The sequence below is a fragment of the Scardinius erythrophthalmus genome (assembly GCF_964197995.2).
Source record: "Scardinius erythrophthalmus genome assembly, chromosome: 19".
In the NCBI taxonomy this organism is placed as follows: domain Eukaryota; kingdom Metazoa; phylum Chordata; class Actinopteri; order Cypriniformes; family Leuciscidae; genus Scardinius; species Scardinius erythrophthalmus.
Window position 1 is genome coordinate 26,373,744 of NC_138239.1, and position 25,116 is coordinate 26,398,859.

The window sequence follows — 25,116 nt, forward strand, 5'->3', positions numbered from 1 at the left end:
GTGCATCAAGTTACCAACATTGTGGAAACACCAGGAATAACACAACACAACATACCATATGTAATGTCCATGTGACCCTTATGAACAATTTATACAAAAAAAATATATATATATAAACAAATTAATTTCAGAATACATGGTAAATACAAAAAGCCCCTCATGAATCTGGAATGCGAAAATACAATAGTGACAGCCTCTCAAAAAAAAAAAAAAAAAATAGTGTACCATCTCTAAATGGCTCATGGCTAATAAAAAAAGGTTTACGACGGTCGACTAGTCAACTAATTGTCCAACAACTGATATTTGAATGTATACACCTCACTAGTTCAAACATCAGTTGTTAGACGTAAATTGTCTAATATAACATTTTGATGGTTTTATAGGGTAAAACTAGCCTGGCTCCACCCTCCTACGTACTTCCGCTCAATTTCATTTTCCTTCAGTACTACGTCTGGGACTGCTGTATATTCTTAGGTTTCCAGAAACAAATTTTTTGTAGGACCAATCAGCGAATAGAGGGAGTGGCTGAGAACGATGACGTTGATGTGATCACACACATGACTAGCGTCGGCCAATAGTGAGCCTACGTGTGACGTACAACACACAGATGCGCTGCTTTATCAAGACTCGAGGAACAGAGAGAAGGAAATGAATAGTGGAATAAAGTCGTTTTTTTTGTTTGTTTTTGCGCACAAAAAGTATTCTCGTCGCTTTATAAACTTTATAAAAGACAGACATCTTATTCTAAACATAATCCTCTGATCATTCGGACGACCACACGTTAGCGATTGGCTATGGCAGATCCTGAGTGACTCTGGGCAGATCCAATAGTTTTGAACTTTAACAGAGAACCCGCCTTCAAGGAAGTAAACGTTTCTCAATGGAGCGAGGCCAGACTCTCTGTACAAATGAAATGTACAAGAGTCTGGTAGAACCAGGCTAGGGTAAAACCCCCTCTCAGAAAAACTCATATTTATTATCTAGATTTATTATTAACATTATTATTATAAAACGTTAATCTACATAATTAATTAAATAATCAATAATATTTTTTTATTTATTTAATGTTTTATTATTCATTTATTTTACTTAATTTATTATTATTAAATGGATATTATGGTGTTATTTATTTTATTTATTTATTTTATTATTAATTACTTTATTTTTTTATTTTTATTTTAATTGCTTTATTTTTTTATTTAAATAAATGTATTTATTTATTTCATAATTTATTTTTATTTATTAATATTTATTTATTCCTAAAGATAAATGTTAAATTACCTTGTTGGTCCTTTTTTTGGTGTTACATTCAGCTCTGATTTTTAAAAAGTGGTTTAATGAAATATATTTCAGATATTTATTTAGGCTTTTTCTAGGCCTGTAATCACTTGCTTTGATGGTGTAGCCATATGATGAACTGAAACAAACCAATGGTGAGGGGCAAATGGTGATAATGATACTCCAACTTCATGATATCATATGAGGAGTAACAAATGGATACTGGATTGTTTGTATTTAGATGTGATGATGTGGATTGTGGTGTGAAAATGCTTTGATTCGTCTGTGCCACATGGCGACGATTACCAGTAGATCAAAAATAATGATTATTTATAATCTGGTAAAAAGTCCAGTCTGTCTCCAAGCAATTTTACTTAAGATTTCCCCCAAAAAATAAAAAATTATATTTCACATTTAAGACAGTTCGGCTGATGGCTTATTAAGAAATATATTAAATTTTGTTATTAATGTAGCACTTGGTTTTTCTATAAATCCCCTTAATTATAGATTGACTCCTGGGATTATAGAGCGGGGTTTTTAATTTAAAACGAAATGGGAACAGCTGTCGTAAAATTAGTCAACAGTGCCAGGAACATATCCACAAAACAATTTAAAAATGAACAGGACTTCCACTTATCGATTGACATTTTACTTTAAAGAAAGCCAGAGAAAATCTTCAGGGTGAAAAAAGAGTTGAGTTTAAGATGATGAGCAAAGACTTCCTTCTGAAATCTTTATATTTAGCTTTTAGCTCACACTAACTTTCAGGGATTTCATTTGGATGATTAATTTCTAGGTTTTTAATCGGCAGACTCTTTAGAGAATGTTAACCGGTGTTCTTTTTATCATGGAAGATAATGATGGTAAAGATAGGCCAGTTGTTTTTCTTTTTCTTTTCAATTAAGATGGAAATTAGGGGCGTATTTTAGCGTTTGTTGTCATTTCATCATCATATTTCACCAGAACGGCAAAGCACCTGCAAAGTGTTTTTTTGGCTCGTGACTTTTGTCAGTTGATATCACCCGGGGCTATTCCTTGTCTTATCTCTTCAGTCTCATTTTCACCTCAGCGCATGTAAAAGAACCTGCTCAACAACCATAAGAGCTTTATTGTTGGTCAGGCTTTGCTATCTTTGTGGTCACCAATTGCCTGCAGTAAAAAAAAAAAAAGGCCTACAATACAGCCCCCATAACACAAACAGACTAAATAATGTCTAATTAAAATCGAATACAGCCAGAAGGTGTATATAAGGATGTGCATGTTTCAAACACACATTTAATCTGTTTGCATCCTTACCCCTTGTGTGTGTGTGTTTACCAGTTATTTTAGCTCATTTGATTATGAATTCAGCGCCACTTAACGCATAACTTAAATCGCATAACACATATTTAAATCTATTCCGCAGTCTGTCAATTCAATCTGGGCCTTTGTTTAAGAAGAATGTGTTAATGAGAAATCTTGTCTATAATGTGAAATGTGTGTGAAAGCAGGTTAGTGTGTGAACCAATTTTACTCTAATTTCATGAGAACCTTTTTGGGAATGACCTGACAGGAAACAAGGGACAAAGACTGTTTAATGTTTCAGTTAGTCTGTAATATTTCAAATTAGCTTACATTAAAATAAGAGAGATGCAACGTATACGGCTGGTTTTAATTTGAAGCGTGCACGTCCCTCTAAATGCTGAGTGGGGGATGTGGACAGGCTTGCAGGGGCCGTTGTGAAGAGCTCTGCCCTCGCTCTGAACCACCTGTGTTTGCTCTGCAGCTTTTCTCTTCTGCATTGACAGCAGTGAAGGGATCTCACACGCCTGCTCCTGCCCCCATCACTCTCTTGCCCTTCATCGTTCTGTCCAGACCTCACCTTTAACTCCTTCTGCGGGGCCCTTACTGATTTCATCTCAGGGATGTGATTTTTTTTACGTATTTTTCGACCTGAAAAGTGTGAACAGCTTGAATTGCGTAAATTTGAGAAAAAATTTTTTGGGGTTATGATGATTGAAATCGCGAAAAGACCTTAAACCGTTACTAAATAAATGGAAAAATGTTAAAGCGCCAAATGTGAGTAAAAATCTGTGTAGGAATTGTGTTACTCACCAGTTGCTTTTAACTTTTTTATGAGTTTTGACAATGCATGGTTGTGAGAGAGAATGTGGTATGGCTTTGTGAGATCATCATATCGCAATGGTTGTGATGTAATTATATAAATATAGTCTAACGCGCTGCATGTTTCAGAGTAAAGCCAAAGCGCAGCATGTGTTCATTTTCAGTTTCGATTCACAGTAAATTCACATTCAAACCATGCCAGATTTAATACCAGTGAATTAACACTAACATCTTGTCACGTTTTAATTAAATGAACTAATTCTGATTATAGTTAACAAGTTATATAAGTGGTTCTCAATCTCAACCTTTTTGACTTCAAGGCCCTCTTTGCCCAAAACAATATTCAAAGGCCCTTCAACCTAATCTCATGAGAATACTAATAAGGTGACAATTTCATATGCACTTACTTCGAAAACAAATGATAAAAAAAAAAAAAAAAAAAAAAAAAAAGGTAAGCATGAAGGTCTAAGCAGATCATATGGAAATGTACACTTGACATTGTACAAATTCATACTAAATAGTAACCAATTTGCCAAAATAGTTAAAAATAGTTTTGCCATGAGAGTGTGTTGGGCCCTCCCATATAAGCTGAAATGTACCTCTGGTACTTCTGTTGTAATAAAACAAATAAACTCAAAACTATCATGTTAGTTTAATGTTTTACGTCTGTATTTTTTTTCTTCTGCTTTTTAAATAAGATTTTTCATTGAAATAATTTTAAGACTTATTGGGCCCCCAAGGAAGTTTGCAGAGGCCCTGGCCCCCTGCTTGAGAACCTCTGAATTAAATGGACTACCTTTATGATTCTTTTACGGTGCTTTTTAGACTAATTAATAGTCCATGTTGACCTATTTCGTCCTTTAGATAAACCTGGACATCCTTCAAAAGGATTCCTTTTGTCTTCCACATGACAAGAGAACGAGAAAATTGCTCTGTTTTAAGTAGGAGCCATGGCCTAACAGCACACAAGCTGTAGATACATTGAGCCTTGGTGCTCATGCATTAAAATCTGTTCCACCTCTAATAAATGATGGTGGTTCCTCGTAAAGATCACTTTCTGAGCTTTCAATTCTTTGGGGATGTTTTAGTTGTACAAGGTGTGAGTCTTACTGGCGATTTAAAGCGAGAGAGATTTGTGAGTGTGTTCTGCGGAGGAGGGATCTCATGCATTTGGCCTTTTTGTTGTCAGGCGAGGATGCATTCTTTTGTCTCTGACCTGTAGAGCTGAATATGTTTGATCACACATCATCAGGTGACAGGCTTGGAAATAGAGAAGGGGTGTGTGTTTCACAGGATTAGTCCTTATAATCAAATGGTCCAGTTCAAATTTGTGTTACATGTGTTAAAGTGTTTAATGTTTCATAGCAGTTAGTTGTTTGCTTAACAGTTTAGCAGATATGTTTATGCATTTATTAGAAGCTTAGTTTTGCATGAACATTTTTCACCCCTCCCTGTGAAATTAAAAGTGCTGTTTTTGTCACTGTAGCTTTAAGACTTCTACATGTAAATGTCCCATGTTATTGTTAACTAACCTTTACATAGTGGTTTAGTGCACACTGTTGTTCATCAGGGCTGGCCAATGTGCTAAATACAGAGTAGGGTTGGTATGATTTCATAAATGGTCTGAATAGAATGCTTCGGGAGTCTTATTCGTACAAGGTTTAAAGTACTTGAATTTGACTTTTTGAAATGTAAGTCCTGGAAAACCCTTGAAAACAGCCATATTTATGAAAATGTACTTGAAAAGTGCTTGAATTATTGAAAGACAATATATGTGAAATTAGAGTTTGATTTTATTGATCAAACAATTTTTTTTCATGCAATTTTAATGCTGCAGCACGTCTGATGTAGATATAGAGCCATTCGCATGGCTATGAGCGTGATATGGCTCATATAAATATCCAAAGTATATGATACAGCTTTCATTCTTCAGGTCAATCATGTATTTTGAATAGGGAAAGCTATATCTTTGTCATAGTATCCTTTCAATGGTTAAAGTTACCACAGTCATTGCATGTGCTGCACTTTATTTGTACATTGTATTTAATAGTTTATTTCTATTTATCCATTTACCTTTTTTTAGAATTTGATAGATAATAAAGATATTGTTTGATAAGTGAGATCTCTAATTGTAGTCCTTGAAAACCAAAAAAGTAGTGCTTGAATTTTATTTGACAGTATCTGTTCAAACCCTGTTATAATATATTTATTTCAATAGAGCAAGAAAGCGTTGGGTGACCTCTGACATGATACGGGCCGTGCTGCTTTAAATGAGCTTCAGTCAGCGACGGAGCGGACTGTGACACCGCTGATAACCTCCATCACATCCTCCTCTCCCCACTGGGTCACAAAGGCCACGACCAGCCCACCTCTGCCCCACCAAACGCTCGCTCATAAAGGTCAAGGCTGCGACCCTCCTTTGCAGGGCTTAATCTCTACAGGTTAACACGTTACTCTGGGAACCTAATTTGGATAATATTGTAATGAATGCTGATAAAATACATAAGATTAAAAGAATTGCGCTTTGAAGTCGAGCTCCCCTCCCTGTTGGAGAAAAGTACATATTGACTTTAGAGGTTTGAGGCTTTTTGATGTTCTCTTTGACTTTCGAGACCTGCACTCCAGTAATTAGAATGATTGGGGACCCAGCGGAAGCTGCATGTGCTTATGGGTAAAAGTGTTTCAGGGATTTAAATGCACTGGTGTTCGAGTCATAGGCCTGTTTCCGTTGCAGTCATGCGTTGTTTTACTTATCTAAAGCATGCAAATATTGTATTTGCTTATGTGTCTTTAGTCTGCAGTTGAAGATTTTTTTTATTGCACACCGCATCATAGGCATATAACGGTGCACTGCACTCACGTTGCAGTGAAGCATTGCAGGTTGATTTCAGTAATGAAAAGAAACTCCCCAATCCAATGCATCTTGATAAGATACTGCTCGATGTCAAACGGGTGCCTCATAGAAGCCGAATGCGTTTTGCAGACAATGCATCAATAAGATGAAACCTTTAAAGCTTTATCACAGTTTACGATACACCCCGAAGATAAGGCACGGACAGCATTCCTGTGTTTCTGAAGAAAACTTGAAATTTCAAGCCTATCAACGACACACCTCAATTTGACAAACCCCAGATTATAGCAAAAGTTACTAAAGAGTCATTCATCTCTAGTGCTTATGATAACTCCAAGTCTTGCATTCCTTTGAAGGAATAGTTCAACTAGGAAATATAAGTATTGTCAATGTTTACTCGCCAGCATGTCATTCCTAACCTGTATGCCTTTCTTTATACTGTGGAACACAAAAGAAGACTCTTTGATGAATGTGCTCTATATTTCAGGTTTTCTGAAGTAATACAATAACTTTTAATGAAGAATTTACCTTAAAATGTCACCCCCTCACCAGGATTATTTTGCCCCCTCAGTCAAGATGAATGTGAAAATAGATTTTAATGATGAAATAGAATTAGACTATTTTAAAAAAATCACAATTACTGCATAGGCTTTCTAGCATTAATATAAGGCTGCTATAGCAACTGTTTCAGTCACAGTTTGAATGGCACATTTTACACATTAACCTACAAACTTTCCTCGCCACAAAGAATGCAGCGATATATTTTCATGTTTAGAGGGCTTGATAATTGGTCGTAGTTGGTTTATTAATTCTCTGTATAGTTATTGTTTGTCAACGGTTGCAGTTCAGACTGTTCTGATATCATAAAGTTATGCATCTGTTAACCCGGTCGCAATGAGTGTGTTACGTTACTTAGTGAAGCGCTCGCGATGAGCATGTGATTTATAGTAAAGCAGACACATTTCTTTACTTTTGGTGGTGGTGTCATGGTAACTTGTCTGTATTCATCGTAAAACTGCATTTAAGACATTTAATATTTGGTGGTCTAATACATGTTTATTTCATGTTGGTAAATATGTTGGTATTTTATTGTTTTATGTAAGCATTTAAAGCTCTGTATTTGCTCAGTAGCATTTAGTTTCATAGTTGTAGCAGCGTCAGGTTTGTTTACGGTCCAAAAAATACTGAATGGGCCACATATTATAAAAGCCGACCAATCAGGTTGTGAACATGCCTTTAGGTTCTATGTCTTTTGGTTCGATGATAAAAATGCCAGTCTGAACTCTAAGCGGACCAGAAATCAAAGGGGGGTTTTTTGTTGTTTTTTTGTCTGGACCAAATAAACCAAGCGAACCGAACTACAAGTGTGAACACACCCTAGCAAAAAACAATTACAAAGAAACCAGCAAGTAACACATTACAGTAAATTAAGCATGAAATTTTGAAAAACTGACAGTGTTTTCCATTAAAATGTACTTCAATAATCTTTTATTTACACCTTTGAAAAATATTTTTTTACTGTTTGAAAAAACATGTGGCAAAGTAAATGACAGATTTTTCATTTTATTCTCCAGTTCTTTCTCTTTTAAACCCCTCTCTTGTCTTTTCCTGTCCGTTTATCTCTCCCTGTCTTTGTCCTCCGTCTGTCTCTCCGGGAGTATATTGCAGGACTTTACAGTAGCGCAGGTTGTCATGTTTGTTTAGACAGCCTCCATTGTGTCTGTCTCCTCACCCAGCTGTTGAAAGGATGAGCCCATCAATACATCTGTTTCAACGGCAGGTCATTAGCAAGGGCTTTATTGTGCCACAGGTTTAGGCACTGAGAGGTAGGGGACAGTGTTTACCCGGCCTTCCCCACACCCACCGGCTCAGGGATCCCTCGGTCTCACGACACACCGCTTCTGAGTAGGTGCTGAGTTAGAAGACAATAGAGTCAATTGGATCCCCCTCAGTGTGAGTTTCTCCTTGTGTGCACACGAACGAATGAATGAAGTTCAGTTGGAGTTCAGATGGATATCTATCTGACATTGGCGATAAACAAAATTTAACGAAATCTTTAGACGAGTATACTCTATGAAACAGTAGAAGGAGAAACCTTTCTGTTGTGTAGAAGAAGACTACTTTATGTTAATGTTCACCATAGCGCCCGCACAGCAATGCTGTTATGAATTGCATTTCACACACATTTTGTATGAAATTGAGCTTGCATAGCTTACTTTTGCTCTCACATACTGACGAAAGCACAGGGCATGTGACATTTTCTGTTTATCTGGTTTGATTCCTTGCTGTTACAACATTTTAGTATTTGTATATATGCCAGCCAATTAATCGTCAAATATTCAGAAGTTTTTAGACCCAGCACTGGCTATAAATCATGTACGTTTGGCTAATTGATTTTACTAGTTTCCTAGTTTTTCTATGTATTAAATAAAAGATTTATAACATTTGTATGCGTTATTTCTTTTCTTTTTTTTAAATATTTTATTAGTTTTTTTTTTTTCTGGGGGGTTTTCTTTGTGCTTCTTTGAAGTTTAGTTAGTAGATAATAAAGTAAAGAACAAGTAAACATTGTGTATGAATTAATTTAAACCATTTTTATTTATGCATTATTTATTTTCATTTTTTTTTTATTCGTTTTTTTATCTTTTTTTTTTTTTACTTATGGTAAAACCTATATCAGCCAGTACTTCTCTATTTCTTTGTTTATTAAAGGTTTAGTTTTTTCATTTGAGCTGTCCATACATGAACAGTGTGTTGTAAGAGAGCTTTATATGATCTGACATGCATTTCTTCAATCTCTACAGCTTGAGGAGGAGCTTCAGGAAGCCCAGAGAGAACGAGATAAAGCCCTGGTGCTCAGCCGCACACTGGAAGAAGAGCTGCAAACCCTACACAGGTATCACAGGTGAACCACCTCACCGTACACCGCACAGTAACAACTCCTTAAATGACTCATTTGATGCATTGTACAGTTTGTTTGAGTTGTAATGGAGCATGAACCTGCTGTGACATGCTTTAAGTGTTCAGTGAATTTGCAAATAAATAGAGGTGCAGGACATAGTGTTTTATCTAGACTAGAGGATTGTAATAATTCAGGTTATGGATAATATGTTGAGGTCAGTGCAGGAATTAGGGGAAAGCCTTTGCATGGCATTCCAGAGTAGAGGAACCAGATGGGCTTTGTTTTAGAGGTGGTCCAGTCCATCAACAGTGGATTCTGAAGGTTTATGCATGTCACAAAACCATAGTTTCATATAGCCAGTGTACGTTGTTGCAACATTGGACCTGGTAAATGTTTTGCAGATTTTGTCAGATTGACAGATTGAAGCTTTCCATTTTAAAGAGAACTTTCTATTTTTGTGTGCAATATGTGTAAGGTCTGTGAGTAGTGGTAGTTTGAGGTTGAGGCTACATGTACCATTGTTCACCTAAGCACATTAGTCAACTGTAAAAAGGCCCTGATATTCTCGCGGACAAGTTCTTTTTACTTCTTCACCTAGGGGTAAAAAGATGTTTGAAATACCTGAGCAGCAGTATACTGTTAGAAAACATCCTGACATCGCCTACACTGCTGAGAGCGGCGTTTATATGAATATGTAAATATGAGCTGCTAGCTTTCCTATATAACAAATAACAAAATAAAAACAGTGTTGAGAAAACAGCAGTTAAGAAAGCATCTGATCATAGCGATGTGGATATGTTTGCACAAGCTCTGCAATTCAGCATTCCAGTCATGTTGCGTTTATTTATATAGCACTTTAGATTGCTTTAAAACAAGCAGCTTTACACTAAAATGAAAAACAGTTTCAGTGTCTCATTCAATTAGAAGTACAACTTCAGTTTCTATTATAAAGCAGTTCTCCAATGTGTTCATGTTTATACTCATGTATGACTTCAATAAGAGCCAGATCCACCTATTACATCATCACATATTTACGAGTCATAGGTAGTATGGTAGTATGAAGGTGTTCACCAGCCGGAGCAAATGAACTTCGTTTTGGCCTGATTTTGTTCAAAATGATGTCATACCTGTGTGTTCTTTGATTTTGCTTAGGTATATCAGGGCCTTAAAGGGGTCCTATTATGCCCTTTTACGAAGTCTTGTTTTTGTTTTTTTGGGAGTACTAGAAAATGTTTTCATGCTTGATTGTTAAAAAAAACCGCATTATTTTTCAAATATTTTACCTCTCTCCCCAGTCAGGTTGAACGCGTCATTTTCGATTAAGCCCCTCCTTCCGAAATACGAAATGTGCTGTGATTGGTTAGCTGGCCCAGTGTGTTGTGATTGGGAGCGCTTAGCGCGTGTTCGGGAAATGTCACGCCCCTTCATAACCGAGAGCTCTACTCAGATGTAAATGTTAACGATGGTGTCAATTTCAAACCATTTCGAGCCTGATTCAGAATATGACAATATAAAGGAACAAGAGGATTTCAAGCACGGACTTTGCAAGCACGGATTTCACAGGACTTTTCAGAGTGGTATGTTTTTTTTTTTGTGGTAATTTTCTTATAGATGCAATGTTATCACCATTTAATCATATTTGTTGGAAAACTATGGTAATACAAACAGTAATCGATCATAAAATCATGGATAATTTTCTTAAGGGGCGGTGAACAGTCTTACAAAAGCAAGAGCTTACAAAAGCTAAAGTAAACTACATCAATACTGTAATGTTAGTTAGCAGGCTAGCGGAGGCAAAGCTTTGCCCTGCGTTTACATCATAGCTATCATAGCAACTACATAAAGCTTATAAATGTAATTGTTAATAGAAAACACAGCTACAAATAATAAGACAAACTTACAAGAGATTGGCAAAATGGGAATGGATACCTATTTCAGGAGAAACTTTTGTGCGTATAGCCTGCATTGTACTCTCTTCTGGAAGCTGTTCTCCGTAAAATGTGCAGCACACAGACAAACGAGGTTAAAATATTCAGGAACACTGTTAAAAATAAATTTTAAACTCTCTTAAGTTCATCAGCCTTAGGACAAACTTTTTCCGGGGTGTAAAAACAGCGACAACAACTCTTCCTCTTCTCTAAAGCAGCCCAACATTGCCTCACCCCCTTTGTTGTGTGTTCCCAGGGGCGGGGTTTATGTAAATATTAGGGTTTGTGATGTCACCAACCCAGGAAGAAGCTCATATAGTCCCTACCAGCCATTTGTTGTAGTCCTTAAAAAGCGATATCTGTAAAATAAAATATCTCCCTTTGCATTGAACTTTGAGCGCCGTAATTGCAGATGTTGTTTACGCTCAAACAGCAACATTACACACTAACTTAAGTTAAAAAAGTTAAATCATAATCAAAGACCCCTTTAAACCTTTTTCCTGTTGAACTGCTTCTTTTGGTCGTTTATTTGACAACCAGCAGTAGAATGGCTGGAATGTTGATGAGGTGGTTTCTCATCGCAAAACTTGCATAATCAAAAAAGATCCTCATTGCATGTCACTTTTCTCACATAACATCATTACTGTGCTTCTGATTCAAGCAGAAAGTATGCTTCATGCATTTAGTCAGATCACCCTCCAGCTTTATAACAGATTATGAACATTTGAAACTGGCTTTATGTGTTTAGTTTGCTTTGTCCAGGGAAAAATAAATCGCTGGGGTTGAGTGCAGTGAGTCATTAGATTACCGCAAACTCATGTTCTCAAGGATTGGAGCGTTCGTGAAGTTATGATCTCGAGCCACGTCTCCTGCAGACGCTGTCAGAGGTCTGTCCACATCTAGATCCTCGTAGCTGTTTTGCTAGAGCGCAAAAGCCTCCAGAGGTACCGACCGCAAACGTTTCAGCATCACCTAACATCTGATTGTTTTGGCCTGCGAGTTGAACTCTGTGCTTATTTAAGGTTTTATTCAAAATGATAGTCGGGGTCTTAAATAACCAAACCAAACTGTTCCCAGTGGTCGTGATGGACTACCGCAGACCCACCCTCCGCGGTTCTTGTCTTCCTGCCAGAGGGCTTGTTTGCTTTACTTGGGGTTTATCTGTCAGTGAGGACGGCTTTGATAGATGATATGGAGTAAATACATTTGGCTCATAAACTGGTCGTGCTGGTTAAGTGAGCTGCGTCCGGTTTCACCGAGACGTACATCCGTGTGTATCAAGGACTTTCCATTTGCATTCGTCACATCTTATTAATCCCCTCCGCATCTCATTGTGCATGATTTCGTGTTTGTGTTTCACTCCAAAAGGGTTTTACCACCTGATCGTGCCATAGGAGAACTTTTGGTAACAATTTAAAATAAGATTTGTTAAGTATGTCTTTTAGTTTATTACAGCATTCGGTAACACTGTAGTTTAGGTCCAATTCTCACTGTTAACTAGTTGCTTATTAGCATGCATTTTTACTAGGATATTGGCGGTTTATTAGTACTTATAAAACACATATCATTGCCTTATTCTGCATGACCATATTCTACATGGTTTAATCCTACCCAATACCTAAATTTACAACTACCTTACTAACTATTAATAAGCAGTAAATAGGAGATTGAGGGGCAAAAATTGTAGTTAAAAATTGGTGAGAATCTGAAGTGACCCAGCATTTATTCATTTAAGTTCATGTTTATCAATTATTGTTAATTAATGCATATTCTAATACATTTTTAACATTTTAAATTGAATAAATTAACATTAGTCAATGTTTTATGGACAAACATAAATTACCAATGAGCAATGATAGAGTACTGTTCAAAAGCTGCATTTATTTGATGAAAAACACAGTAATATTGCAAAACATTTTTACCATTGAATATATTTTCAAGAAAATATTCTTATTATTATCAATTTTGAAAACAGTTGTGCCACTTAATATTTGTTATAGAAATAGAAATAGAATTTGGAATAGAAAGTTCAAAAGAAGCATTAACTTAATGGAAATCTTTGTAATGTTATAAATGTCTTTACTGTCACTTTTGATCCATTTAATGTATCCTTTCCGAATAAAATAATTTATTTCTTTATAAAATCTTACCGGACACAAAATCAATAAAAACTGTAACAGTATTGTTCATTGTTAATTCATGATACCTAATACATTAACTAATATTAACAAATTGAACCATAAAGGGTTACCAAATGTTTTACGGCCCTTTTAACTATTTTCTAGTTCTTTAAAAATTATCCAGAAACTAACTTGCTTATCTGAATAATCGTTAATGTTCTGAGGAACTTTTTAATCTCCGCAGAATCAAATATACCTCTTTTGATGTGTGTATATGGTGCTCAGCTGACTCAGTTTGGTACTACACACCCAAACTCACTTAATCTGAGAAGAGTTCTCACTCTTGTAGTCTTTTTGTCTGTCCCAGCAGGAGGAGGAGAAGGAACACTTTGTATTTCCCCAGACAATCTGCATTGTGTGAGCGTCAGGGTGTCCAGCGCTGGTCCGCAGCCCCTGCCAATGTGGTTTCAGCGCTGAACCTTTAAAAGGAGAATCCTCCAGGCCCAACAAAGGCCAGAGTATGACTGCGTGTGTTTGCTCTCAGGATTGCCCGACCACCTCCATTGTGTCTTTTAGGATAACAGACAGTCTATGTCACATGAAAGGGCAGTGAACAGATGAGAGAGAGAATCGGGTGGTAGAAAAAAACGTCTGCAGTGTGAACCTCTGGCTCTGATAGAGCCTGCTCCGAATAGTGCAACGCTCCCCTCTGATGAAGAGAAACACTTAGGCAATTTTGTTCACTTGGGGTGGGTTGTTTTAATAGGTTATCATTGGCCGGCCGGTGAAGGAGAGGTTAGACTGTGAGTTTAAGGTGCTTTGTTTGAGCGTCAGCCAGGAAGGAGGCAGCGCTGGATAGACATGTATTAACACCCAATACGACCCAACTCCCCAGTGATCACTCATTATCACACATGCTAACAGATCAACCTGTCAACAGCTCAATAGTCATTAGCAGATACAGCGTACACATACATGAGCTCTCTTTTTCCAATACTCTTTCACTACAGTGCAAGCCAAAGAGCTCGATTTCATTTTTTTGTTTTGTGAATAGGCAAATGGATTGTCCAAAACTGACCTGCATGCATAAAACAACAAACTTTAATATGTACATCAAAACATCAACACATTTCATTATATCATTTATTATGATGTCATATTTTTATATTTTATGAAGTTAGAAGAAATCCATAAATAAATCTTACTATGGATTCGTATTACATGAACATTACCTCCTATTGTTAATGCTAATATGTATTGCATTATATACTTTTATATGGTCATATTTATTACAAAAGTATATATATATATATATAGATATAGATATATATATATATGGCATAGCTGATCATTATCCCCAGCATCATTATCTCAGTCTTCAGTGTCATTACAGAACGAAAGTATTCATTTATTTAAAACAAAAAAATCGTACTGTACATAAACTTTTGTACTGTGTATGGACAGTACACATGTATAAACAGATTTGAGCCAGTCTATTGCGGAGTCTCTCTCTCATTTTGGTATTTGATATTTATGTTTATTATTAACTTTATTTATGAGGTAACATAGCAGCAAATTGTCTGACCTTTACAGAGATTTCTAATCATTCATCTCTCAGCGAACTGATTATTTTTCAGTGGCGTTTATTTCCATTCTTCTTATGTTTTCCCCCTTTTCATTCAAACCCCCGCCCATTGGACTGAAATGACTTATTTCTGAGAAATCCTTGGATGTTGATAACACCAGTAGTTATGCCACATAGCTAGATGGAAACTTTGAATTTATGTGATATTTATAATGCCTGTGGCATTAACAGACTTTATCCCCAAAACAGAGCAAACTGCGTCCACTGCATTAGCCGTCTTTGCCGTTCTGTGCAGCAAAATACATTTTGTAGATTGCGTGGAACCCCTCCCGGCAAGCAGTGGCTCCTTTATCCAAACGCACAGCAGCGTTCCTGCCCAGGCTCAGCGCAAGAAATTGAAAAAATGAAAGAGAGCGAAAAATTCATTAGCGAGTGATCAAAACTTTGGTGTTTTTGTTCACCATTGGGTGTGGTCTTATATTTCTGTTTTTTTTATTGAGGGAACGAGAGGTGTAGAAACTACCATGGCTTTATCAGCAGCTGTCAGCATGAGTGATTGGTGTGAGGAATGGTTGAAAGGGATGTGGACGCTAGTTAGTTTATATCCACCACAGGTTGCCATAGACGTCTGTCTCTGTCTTAGTTGCGGTCTCTATGTACTTTTTTTGCCTGTAGATAAGTACTCTAAGTAGGGTATTTTACATTTCCCATCTGATAGCATTTTGTGGCAGTGTTAATGTTTAACTGGCCTGTAGAGTTAGAGGGCAGGTTCGTTGGGATCCCTCCCATGGGATCAGGTATCTTACGGTTCTGGTTAATGTTTAACAGACTGCTCGGATTGCCTGTCGGGCGGCCTTTATAACTAGAGAAACACACACCACGTTAAACGAGTAGCATACTGTATGTTTGTTTGAATACATTGAATTATAAGCATTTGTTTTATTAGCGGTTATTGCTGAGTCACTATTACTTTTGCTCATACAGTACACTGTAAAAAATGTTTTTTGTTAAAGTTTGAACGATTACTGATGTTTTTTTTTTACAAGAAAATACGATTTCATTCTTTCTACTTCTACTTCATGTTTAATTCAATGTTACTTGTCATTTCTTTGTAATTAATTGTGATTTAAATTTTTAAAAACTTACTAGCAATTTCTAAAGGAAACTTTTTCCTGACCATTTTTAGTGTACTTAAGATTAGTGATTTAAACAAACCCCTAATCTTGTAAATGAAATCTCAGTATTGTAATTTATTCACTTATTCAAACAGATTTTTGCCTTGTGGACAATAAAACATCTGAAGAAAAAAAAACATTGACTTAGATTGAAGGTGCAACAATTACAAGTAACGTGAGTTATGCAATCCGATTACTTTTTTCAAGTAACAAGTAATGTGTTAATTTTAAATTTACAAAAAAATATCTGAGTTACTTTTTCAAATAAGTAACACAGGTTATTTTGTTTTCTCAGTCATTGACGATCACCTCTCCTGTCCCCATGTTGAGAGAAATCGAGAGTGAGTGCAGAGGCGTTGTGTGCCGTGTGAACATGAAGAATTTTGTAGTTCTAGACTAAATGTGAGCATGTATTTACTCATCTCACTTGCACAAAAATAGATTCAGTTTTCCTCAAAATGAATAAAAACAGTAAAATGCAAACTCAGAATATTATGCAAACATGCAATAATTAAATTTGTTCAATAACACAAATATACTTTATGTATTTACTCTCACTTTATTAACCAATGCCTGCTGACCTTCGATGATTCCATTCAACCATATACAATAAGCAAAAATGACTTTTGATAAACATCCCATTTGTGTTTAATTTTTTGTTTTTATTTTGCTGAAGTAAGAGTGTTGAACTTTCTTCTCCTGTGTCATTTTATTTTTAGTGTAAAGGGGCCTTAACATTTGCATTTACAACTTTTTTTTTTCATTAGAAAACAAACAAACAAGCAAGCCCAGCCCAGGTGAGAAAAAGTAACGCAAAAGAAACATAGCGCATTACTTTCCAAAAAAAGTAACTTGTTACTTAGTTACTTTTTTAGGGAGTAACTCGATATTGTAATGCATTACTTTTATAAGTAACTTTTCCCAACACTGAATATAACAATAAAATGCATGTAGTCGTCAAACATGATTTTGCACATCCATCACAGCATCTATTTAGATAACTGTGTTCTAGACAGGTTGAGTTTATGTGCACTGTAAAACATTCTTATTTTTTTATTGTTAAGTACAATCAACTTGGATGTAGGTAAGGGGCTGTATGTACGTTTTCAACTGCACTAAAGCATAAAAATACCATAATATGTTTGCAGATATTTAGGAAACATGCTGATGTATTTTCACATACTCGTTTCTCTGAAAAACATTTCTACAGCCAGTTATTTTACTTTGAAATGTGCGTTCCGTGTCGGAATGTCTGTTTTTGTTTTAATCTGTGCGATACCGCATGTTGTCAATTTACCCATTAGTATTTCGCCACCACAAGTTGCCAGTTGGCGGAAAACACAGCATATTGCAGCCATGGAAGCCAGCGAACAAACTGGGTCAGAGATCGTAGATTCTACCCGACCTCCGCACCCATCTAAAAATCTCTATGAACGGAAGCATATTAAAACGCGATATCAACTCATCACAAATCAATAACTCAAATCATCTACGTAAATCTCCTCACATTCCATTGTCAATTGCACTCGTTCCTGTTCCTCTTCAAGTCTGAGCAGGAGGGGGCGGGGGAAACAACACTTTTCAATATTTTGAATTTGGACTGCAGTACCCATTTCAACCACTAGCTGTCAATCTCACATACTGCACCTTTAAGTAATTTCAACCTAAATTACATTAAAGGAGAACTTGGTAGCTTTTTTAACTTAATAAAACTGTCTAGAAATCATTTGGATGGTTAAACAACCTGTTCTGGTGATATTGGTGACTTTCCCCACTCCCCCCAGCGTTCCCAGGCGGAAAACCAACCTTGCAACTTGTTCACTACCGTCCCGGCAAGATAGAAATTGGAAGTCTCGTGAGAAGCGAGAACTAGAACGAGAACGAGCGCGAAACACAAATTGCTTTATGGCAATTCGACATAAACACACACGCATGTATGATGTATTACCAGATTACCCACCTCGGTAGACAAAGCTCCACACGATACAGTTGGCTTGCTCCGATCAAAACAAACGCACATAAGCAGCGGTAGATAGGGGGAGGAGGCCGCCGCAAGTGAGTTTTTTACGACTGTGTTGTGAAATATACGCCCCCCCACAGCTGTAGGGGGAGCTCGTGGGGAAAACATGCGACAACAAAAGGGAAAATCAGCGAAGAAGTGACTAGAGTTCGCTAGAGTTGCCGAGTTCTCCTTTAAACTGACTTAAAATGAGTTGAATCTTGTATAACATTGTGTAACTTATTTTGATGAGTTACACCAATGTAAAAACACATGTTGTCCTAACTTATTGATCATAAAATTTTTTTACAGTGTGGCTATTTATGGAACTCTATCACACTGGCATCTCAGTTCCTCCGAGCAGGACATGAACGTCATATATCCAACTATAATGATTCTCATAAAGTGGGGGCCAGGATGGAAAGCCGTGTAGCGGAGAAGCGGCTGTGTGTCTGAAGTGGTAGGCGGGCTTAGATAAGATAATCCATAGTGTGGCAATGCTTCTCTGCCCTTGTTTGTCACTGTCATTGGACCTTTGTACCCAATATGTTTGCATTTAATTAAACAAAGCACACAACTTTACATCACTTTCTCGACCATCAATATCACATCAGAATTGATTACCTCAAAAAAAAAAAAAATAAAGGAAGGAAGGAAGGAAGAACCTGACATGGAAGAACTAATTAGCAAGACTGAATGAGTAGTATGACTGTTGGGCAACAGCACACACACACACACACATTGGCTAAGCTAAAAGACAAAAGGTACTGGCAATCAATCATGATGTCTCTGTCACTAGACACATGGAAGCATGTGAGCCAGACAGACGTTTTGTATTATTGGCTAATCGGGGCATTGTACCAGATGCATTGTTTCCCTAGCTAAAATGAATGCCCACTTAATATCGCTGTTGTTTTCTTTATGTCTGTGGTCGCAGGTGAGCGCTGTGTACCTATCTGCATTATAACTGCCGTTCATCTTGTTTCTGCTTGAATGAAAAGAGGAGCAGGTGTCATCATTATTTAGAGCTGATATTGATATCCCCGTGCTCTCTGTGCCGTATTACAGCATATTATTCCTCTGCAGTTTGTTGACAGCTGTTTTTAAGCACAGAAAATGATATCTGTCTTGCGGCTTGTTGTGGGGAGGCGAAATTACTTTTCGTTTGACGGACGATCGAATCTCTTAGATGTGCAGTAAGCAAGCACATAGCAACCGAGGAAGTTTATAATACCTGGAGAAAGTTGTCTGGTAGCATTTCTGTTCATCCCAATGGCAATTGTTTGACTGGCGCATGCAGCTCTGAAAGCAAACAACACGCTTGCTGCCATCTTTGCACATTGGCATGAAAGTGTTTGGCTTTTTTGAGCACAATCACTTGAACCGTAAATGCCATGTGCAGATGTTGCTGGCAACAAAATACCTTTGTGGTGGCATTGTTTTGCACATGCAAGCACCGTTATGTAAAATATTTATTCCTCAAAACTTCTCTTTTCTCAAGAAGTTGATTTGTTTTTATGTTAGCTCAATTTGACAATTAGTGACATTTCCATATTGAATGGTTCTTGGGAGCTCAGGGTTTCCTTGGCACAATCTACACTCGTTAGTTAGACTGATATGAATCTCTCATTCTTGGCCTTCTCCCCTCTGTTTTTATTTTCACCTTCGTTATCTCATGCCTCGTTGAAAAACACCTGTCTGAATTTCACCTCCAGTTGGATGCAGCGCTGTGAGAGCGCTAATATATTCCGCTGACATTCCGAGGAATTATTAGCCCCAGATATTGTTTCTTGTACTGACATTCCATTTGAATATTAGATGTGTCTATTGATATAGAGTTACGATTCCACACCTCCAGGTAAACTGCAAGCATGCTCTCTCTGTGTCTGGGTCAAGTTTCATATTTGTGTTAGAAATTTTACCTTTGGCATTTCTCCTCCTGGTTTATGGAAACATGATCCTGATGCTACCGTCACTCAGCCGTTATATTGTTCTTGTTCTTGTAATTTTGACGATTGTCTTTCCCGGAGAACTATTGAAGTTTGTGATGGACAACAAAGATATGTTGTTTGTTCTTTTTTTATATGGATTAAAATGGATATTACCTGGAAGTAAAGTCACAAATTCAGCTAATATTAGTTAATATTATTTAACAATCAAACTATTTTGGCCCTGCATTTGTCAGAATGTTTGTTTTGTTGATAAATTGTAGATGAAGGATTTAAGAGTTTGTTTTGCTGTTTGGCTTGGACTATGCATGATCTGTGCACTTGTTCCACTTTTTTCCACTTATTGCAGAGGAAAATGTGCATAATACATATCGACGGTTAGATGTGCTGCGTGCTTTCCTCTCAATAACAAAATTGAAAAAAGTCTTACATATAGCCCTTTTAATGTTTAAAGGGGTGGTATAATGCCCCTTTTTACAAAATGTAAAATAAGTCTCTGTTGTCCCCAGTGTGTGTATGGGAAGTTTTAGCTAAAAATACCCCACTTATATTTTTTTACAGCATGTTAAAGTTGTCCCTTTTTGAGGGTCAGTAAAAATGCGTCGTTTCGTGTGTGTCCCTTTAAATGCAAATGAGCTGCTGCTCAACAGAGGGCGGAGCTTTCTTTCAGACACGCACTAAAATGTCAGAAACTTCTGCTTTTTATGTTCAAACCAAAGTTGGACAATGATGGAGAGACTCGAAGAAGTGAATGCAACAGGACGTTTCTAAATGGTGGTTAGTTGATGAATTTATGTAGCTGATGTGGAGTTAACTATCTTCAAGTCATTGATTAGCATATTCTTTCATGGTAGTCTATAAATCGCTAGTGTGCGAACTGTTGTAATATGCCTACAGAGTGACATGCTATTGCATTTGTGTTTCGTACTGTATTGCAATAAATGTGAAAAGACGAATGCGACAGCTTGAGCAGACTCACAAATGTGCTCGACTACAACAACTCTTCCTCTTCTCAACATGGACTGCTGTTCACAGGGGCGGGGTTTATGTAAATTTTAGGGTTCATGTAGTCACTAAACCGGGAGGTAGCTCGTATAGTCCCTACCAGCCGTTTGATATAGTCCTTAAAAAGCTATTTCTGTAAAATAAAATATCTCCCTTTGCTTTGAACTTTGAGCGTTGTAACTTTGCAGATGTTGTTTATGCTTGAACAGCAACATTACACACTAACTAAAGTTAGAAAAGTGAAATCATAATCAACCACCCCTTTAAATATGGTACACACGTGTTAATAGTTTAAAGCAAATAATGCATTTTATATTGTAATGAGGCAACACATTTTTTTTAAATTGCAATTATGATAATAAAAAACTAATTATTCAAGTGGTTGGGTAGGATTTTTTTCAATACTGACATAAGTACACTTCTTTTTTAATCATCCAAGATGACACATCCAATTAATCACTCACTATTTCACTAATTACACTTGTCAAAACTGTTTTTGTGTTTTCAGTGTGCTGCAGCATCAGGCTGATGAGACCTGTCCGGACAGTCCGGTCACCTCAAACCAGAGTCAGAGCCAGATCCAGCCCCTGCTGTACCGTCTGCAGCAGCTGACATCAGATCATCAGAGCGCTCAGACCCAACTGTGTCTGGCCCAGGAAAGAGAGAGGGAGGCCAATGAGAAAGTTCAGAGGTGGGTACAGACATGTGCACTGCTGGTCACAATATATACTATATATATATATATATATTAGGGATGCACTAAGATTTCGGCCACCGAAAATATGAGCCTAAAATATATGCCCCGCCCCTCAGTGTTCATCGCTCAGGTTTTACTCTCGCTCTAGCCGTTATCACTGCATGGTGTGACTCTGCTCAATATTCCTCTCTATGTATGTGCAGAGCTCAGTTGCTCACGGCCCATAGAGACAGAGCGCAACGCGTCATAATCTGAAGACCACGCCCACCAAGGGGGAAAACAAACCAACCGTCTCCATTGACTTTGCTTTGCGAGAGGCTGCCTCCTTATCATTTCTTGCTTCTAACAAAAGACAGAAAAATGCCTAAAAGCTGCTGTGTGACAAGGTGTACAGCAAACAAGCTAAGGAACCCAGAAATAAGTTTTCATAAGCTATCGACCCCAAAAAACGAGCGTTTGAGGACATAAAAGTGGATACAGGCTGGAACGAATGGGTAAATTGTGGGATCCTGACACTCAGTATGCACTAAAAATACACTACGTCTGCAGTAAGTTAAACATTTGGTCACTGGTGAGTCAAATATCCAAATGTCTGTTTTATATATTATATTTCTGTAAGATAAACTATCCTGTGTTGCCGATTACGGTCTCCTCCAGCGGGCGTACGTTAGTTCTCAGAGTAATGAGACACGTGACGCTCTGTCTCAACTGCCTGTATCCACTTTTATGTCCTAAACACTCGTTTTTTGGGGTCGAGAGCTATAAAAACTTATTTCTGTTTTTTTTAGCTTGTTTGCTGTACACCTTGTCACATAGCAGCTTTTAGGCATTTTTCTGTCTTTTGTTAGAAGCAAGAAATGACAAGGAGGCAGCCTCTCGCAATGCAAAGTCAATGGGGACGGTTGGTTTGTTTTCCCCCTGGGTGTGGGCGTGGCCTAAATGCGCTCTGTCTCTATGCGAACGCTCCACTCATGTACCGCTCATGCTCATTGGAGAAGCAAAGTCTGCTTAAATAACGCGCCAACATGACATTTCTGTAGTAGTATACTTGTTTTGGTTTGCAAGGACATGGTGTGGTATAGCCGTGCTGGGCAACGCTGGTAAAATTACACTACCCACTATATATATTAAATAGATCTAAAGCGAAAGACATTTCAAGACTGTTCTTTCTATTCATCAAACAATCCTGAAAAAAATCCACAAAAATATTTAACAGCAAAAACTGTATCTAACATTGATAGTAAGGACAATTATTAATAATTGAGCACCAAATCATGATTTCTAAGGGATCATGTGACACTGAAGACTGTTAAGACTGACTTTTAATTCATTTATTTTGATTTGGGTTCTTAGAAAAGTTAGTTCACTCATTGACAATTTTGTACTAACCCTTCATTATTTCCACTTTTTAAACTTGTATGACTTTTTTTCTGTGAAACACAAAAAGAGATTTTATGGAGAATGTTCATGCTGCTCTTTTCCAAAAAGTAACAGTGAATGAGTACAGAATAGATGCTGTCAAATGACAAAAAAGCATTACATAAGTCGTCCATATGACTCGTGCACTACAGTATGTCCGAAGTCCACATGACTTATTTAGACTCGTTTTATGGTACTTGTATTGAGTGTTTTGGTAATTTTTGGAGCTTGACAGTGTCTCTCCCTTCTCACTTTCATTCCAACGAAAAGAGCATGAACATTCTTCAAAAATTACCATTTTGCATTCAATAATTTTTAGGTGAATTCTTCCTGTTTGGAGATGTTCCTGCACCTGGACGTTCTTAAAGCCTGTTCTCTCAGTCTCCTTGGTCTCCTGATCTGTTATATACTTTTATAAAAACTGGTTGTCTGGTAGATATTCTCTCTCTCCCTCTTGTCTCGCTCACATGGGGGGCTCCTCACGCAAAGCAAACACAGGCCGGCCTGCTGATCTATTTACATGATGAATTAACCAAAGGGGGTGGAGATGCTGAGCTGAGGGGGTGCTCAAAACACAGAGAGAACCCCCCACCTCCACATCACAATGAGAGAACTTTAGTGCACTGTTTACACATGCCTCTCTAAAAGGGTTTCCATTTGCAGAGGAAAGATCACACAGCCTCTGCCGCATAACATGAAACTCTAAATCCCACAATGCTCTTTGCTTTGACCGTTGCTACAGTCCTTACCTAGACAGCAAGTGTGTGTCAGAGTAGCTTGTTTGTGTACTGACCAGGTGGCGTCCACAGTGCAAGCTTCAGCTGTGTGAGTCACTACTGTAATCAGCGTTTGAGTCCAACTGCTCATTTCACCCCTGTGCAGGGCTACTGGAAGAGACTCTGTGTAGTATTATTGGAAGTTAACAAGTTCCCAGTTATGTATTCTGAGAATCAGCATGCTATATTGATTGCTTGAGGCTCTGAGTGCCAAATATTTTTTTTAAGGAATATTCCAAAAAAGATAATTCTCTCATCATTTATTCACCCTCAAGACTTTCTCTCCTCTGTGGAACACAAAAGATATTTTTTGACTGAACTGACTATAATTGCATAGGCAAAAAAAAACATTGAGACATTTTTCTTCTCAGAAGTCAAACAGCTTTTTAAACTACGTGAGAGTGAATAAATGTCCACAATTTTTGGTGAACTGTCCATTTAAAAGAAAACTTCGCCCAAAGACAAAATTCAGTCATTATTTACTCTACCTCATGTCGTTTCAAGCCTATATGTTGTTGTTGTTGAATGGGATATATTATATAGGAAATTATGAAGAGCTCTGTTTTTGTACAAGGGCAGTTTATAGTGACCATCACTGTAAAGCTCCAAAAGCAGCATTATTAAAGTAGTCTGTATGACTTGTGCGCCATATTCCAAGACTTCTGAAGCTATGCAATGATATATTTTTTTGTCTATCTAAGAGCTTGATATCTGTGTACACTGTCAGATTTTCTTTTTTTTTAACAAAAATTATGTCTCTAGCTGTAGAACAGCTTGCCACTGGGGCAGAATATTTAAAAGGACAACTTTGTACATGATCTACCCTTAAAAGGTGCATATTAGTACTTTAGAGTAGTAATATACACACTATATTGCCAAAAGTTTTGGTACGCCTGCCTTTACAAGCACATGAACTTTAATGACATCCCATTCCTGATCCATAGGGTTTAATATGGAGATGGCCCACCCTTTGCAGCTACAGTGAGGAAAATAAGTTTTTGAACACCCTGCTATTTTGCAAGTTCTCCCACTTGGAAATCATGGAGGGGTCTGAAATTGTCATCGTACTGTAGGTACATGTCCACTGTGAGAGACATTATCTAAAAAAAAAAATCCAGCAATCACAATATATGATTTTTTAACTATTTATTTGTATGATACAGCTGCAAATAAGTATTTGAACACCTGTCTATCAGCTAGAATTCTGACCCTCAAAGACCTGTTAGTCTGCCTTTAAAATGTCCACCTCCACTCCATTTATTATCCTAAATTAGATGCACCTGTTTGAGGTCGTTAGCTGCATAAAGACACCTGTCCACCCCATACAAT

At 37.3% G+C, this 25,116-nt stretch overlaps 1 protein-coding gene across 4 annotated transcripts in view; it reads left to right on the forward strand.

Moving 5' to 3' along the window:
- Positions 1-25,116, forward strand: part of mipol1 (mirror-image polydactyly 1) — a 94,438-nt gene that overhangs the window by 61,097 nt on the left and 8,225 nt on the right. For 2 of the 4 annotated variants that reach the window (XM_081347727.1, XM_081347726.1), the window contains exons 12-13: positions 9,037-9,137; positions 21,404-21,586. In XM_081347727.1, the coding sequence (XP_081203853.1) occupies positions 9,037-9,137; positions 21,404-21,586 (284 nt within the window). The remainder of the gene's footprint in view (positions 1-9,036; positions 9,138-21,403; positions 21,587-25,116) is intronic. The other 2 variants (XM_081347729.1, XM_081347728.1) reach the window with 1 other exon arrangement.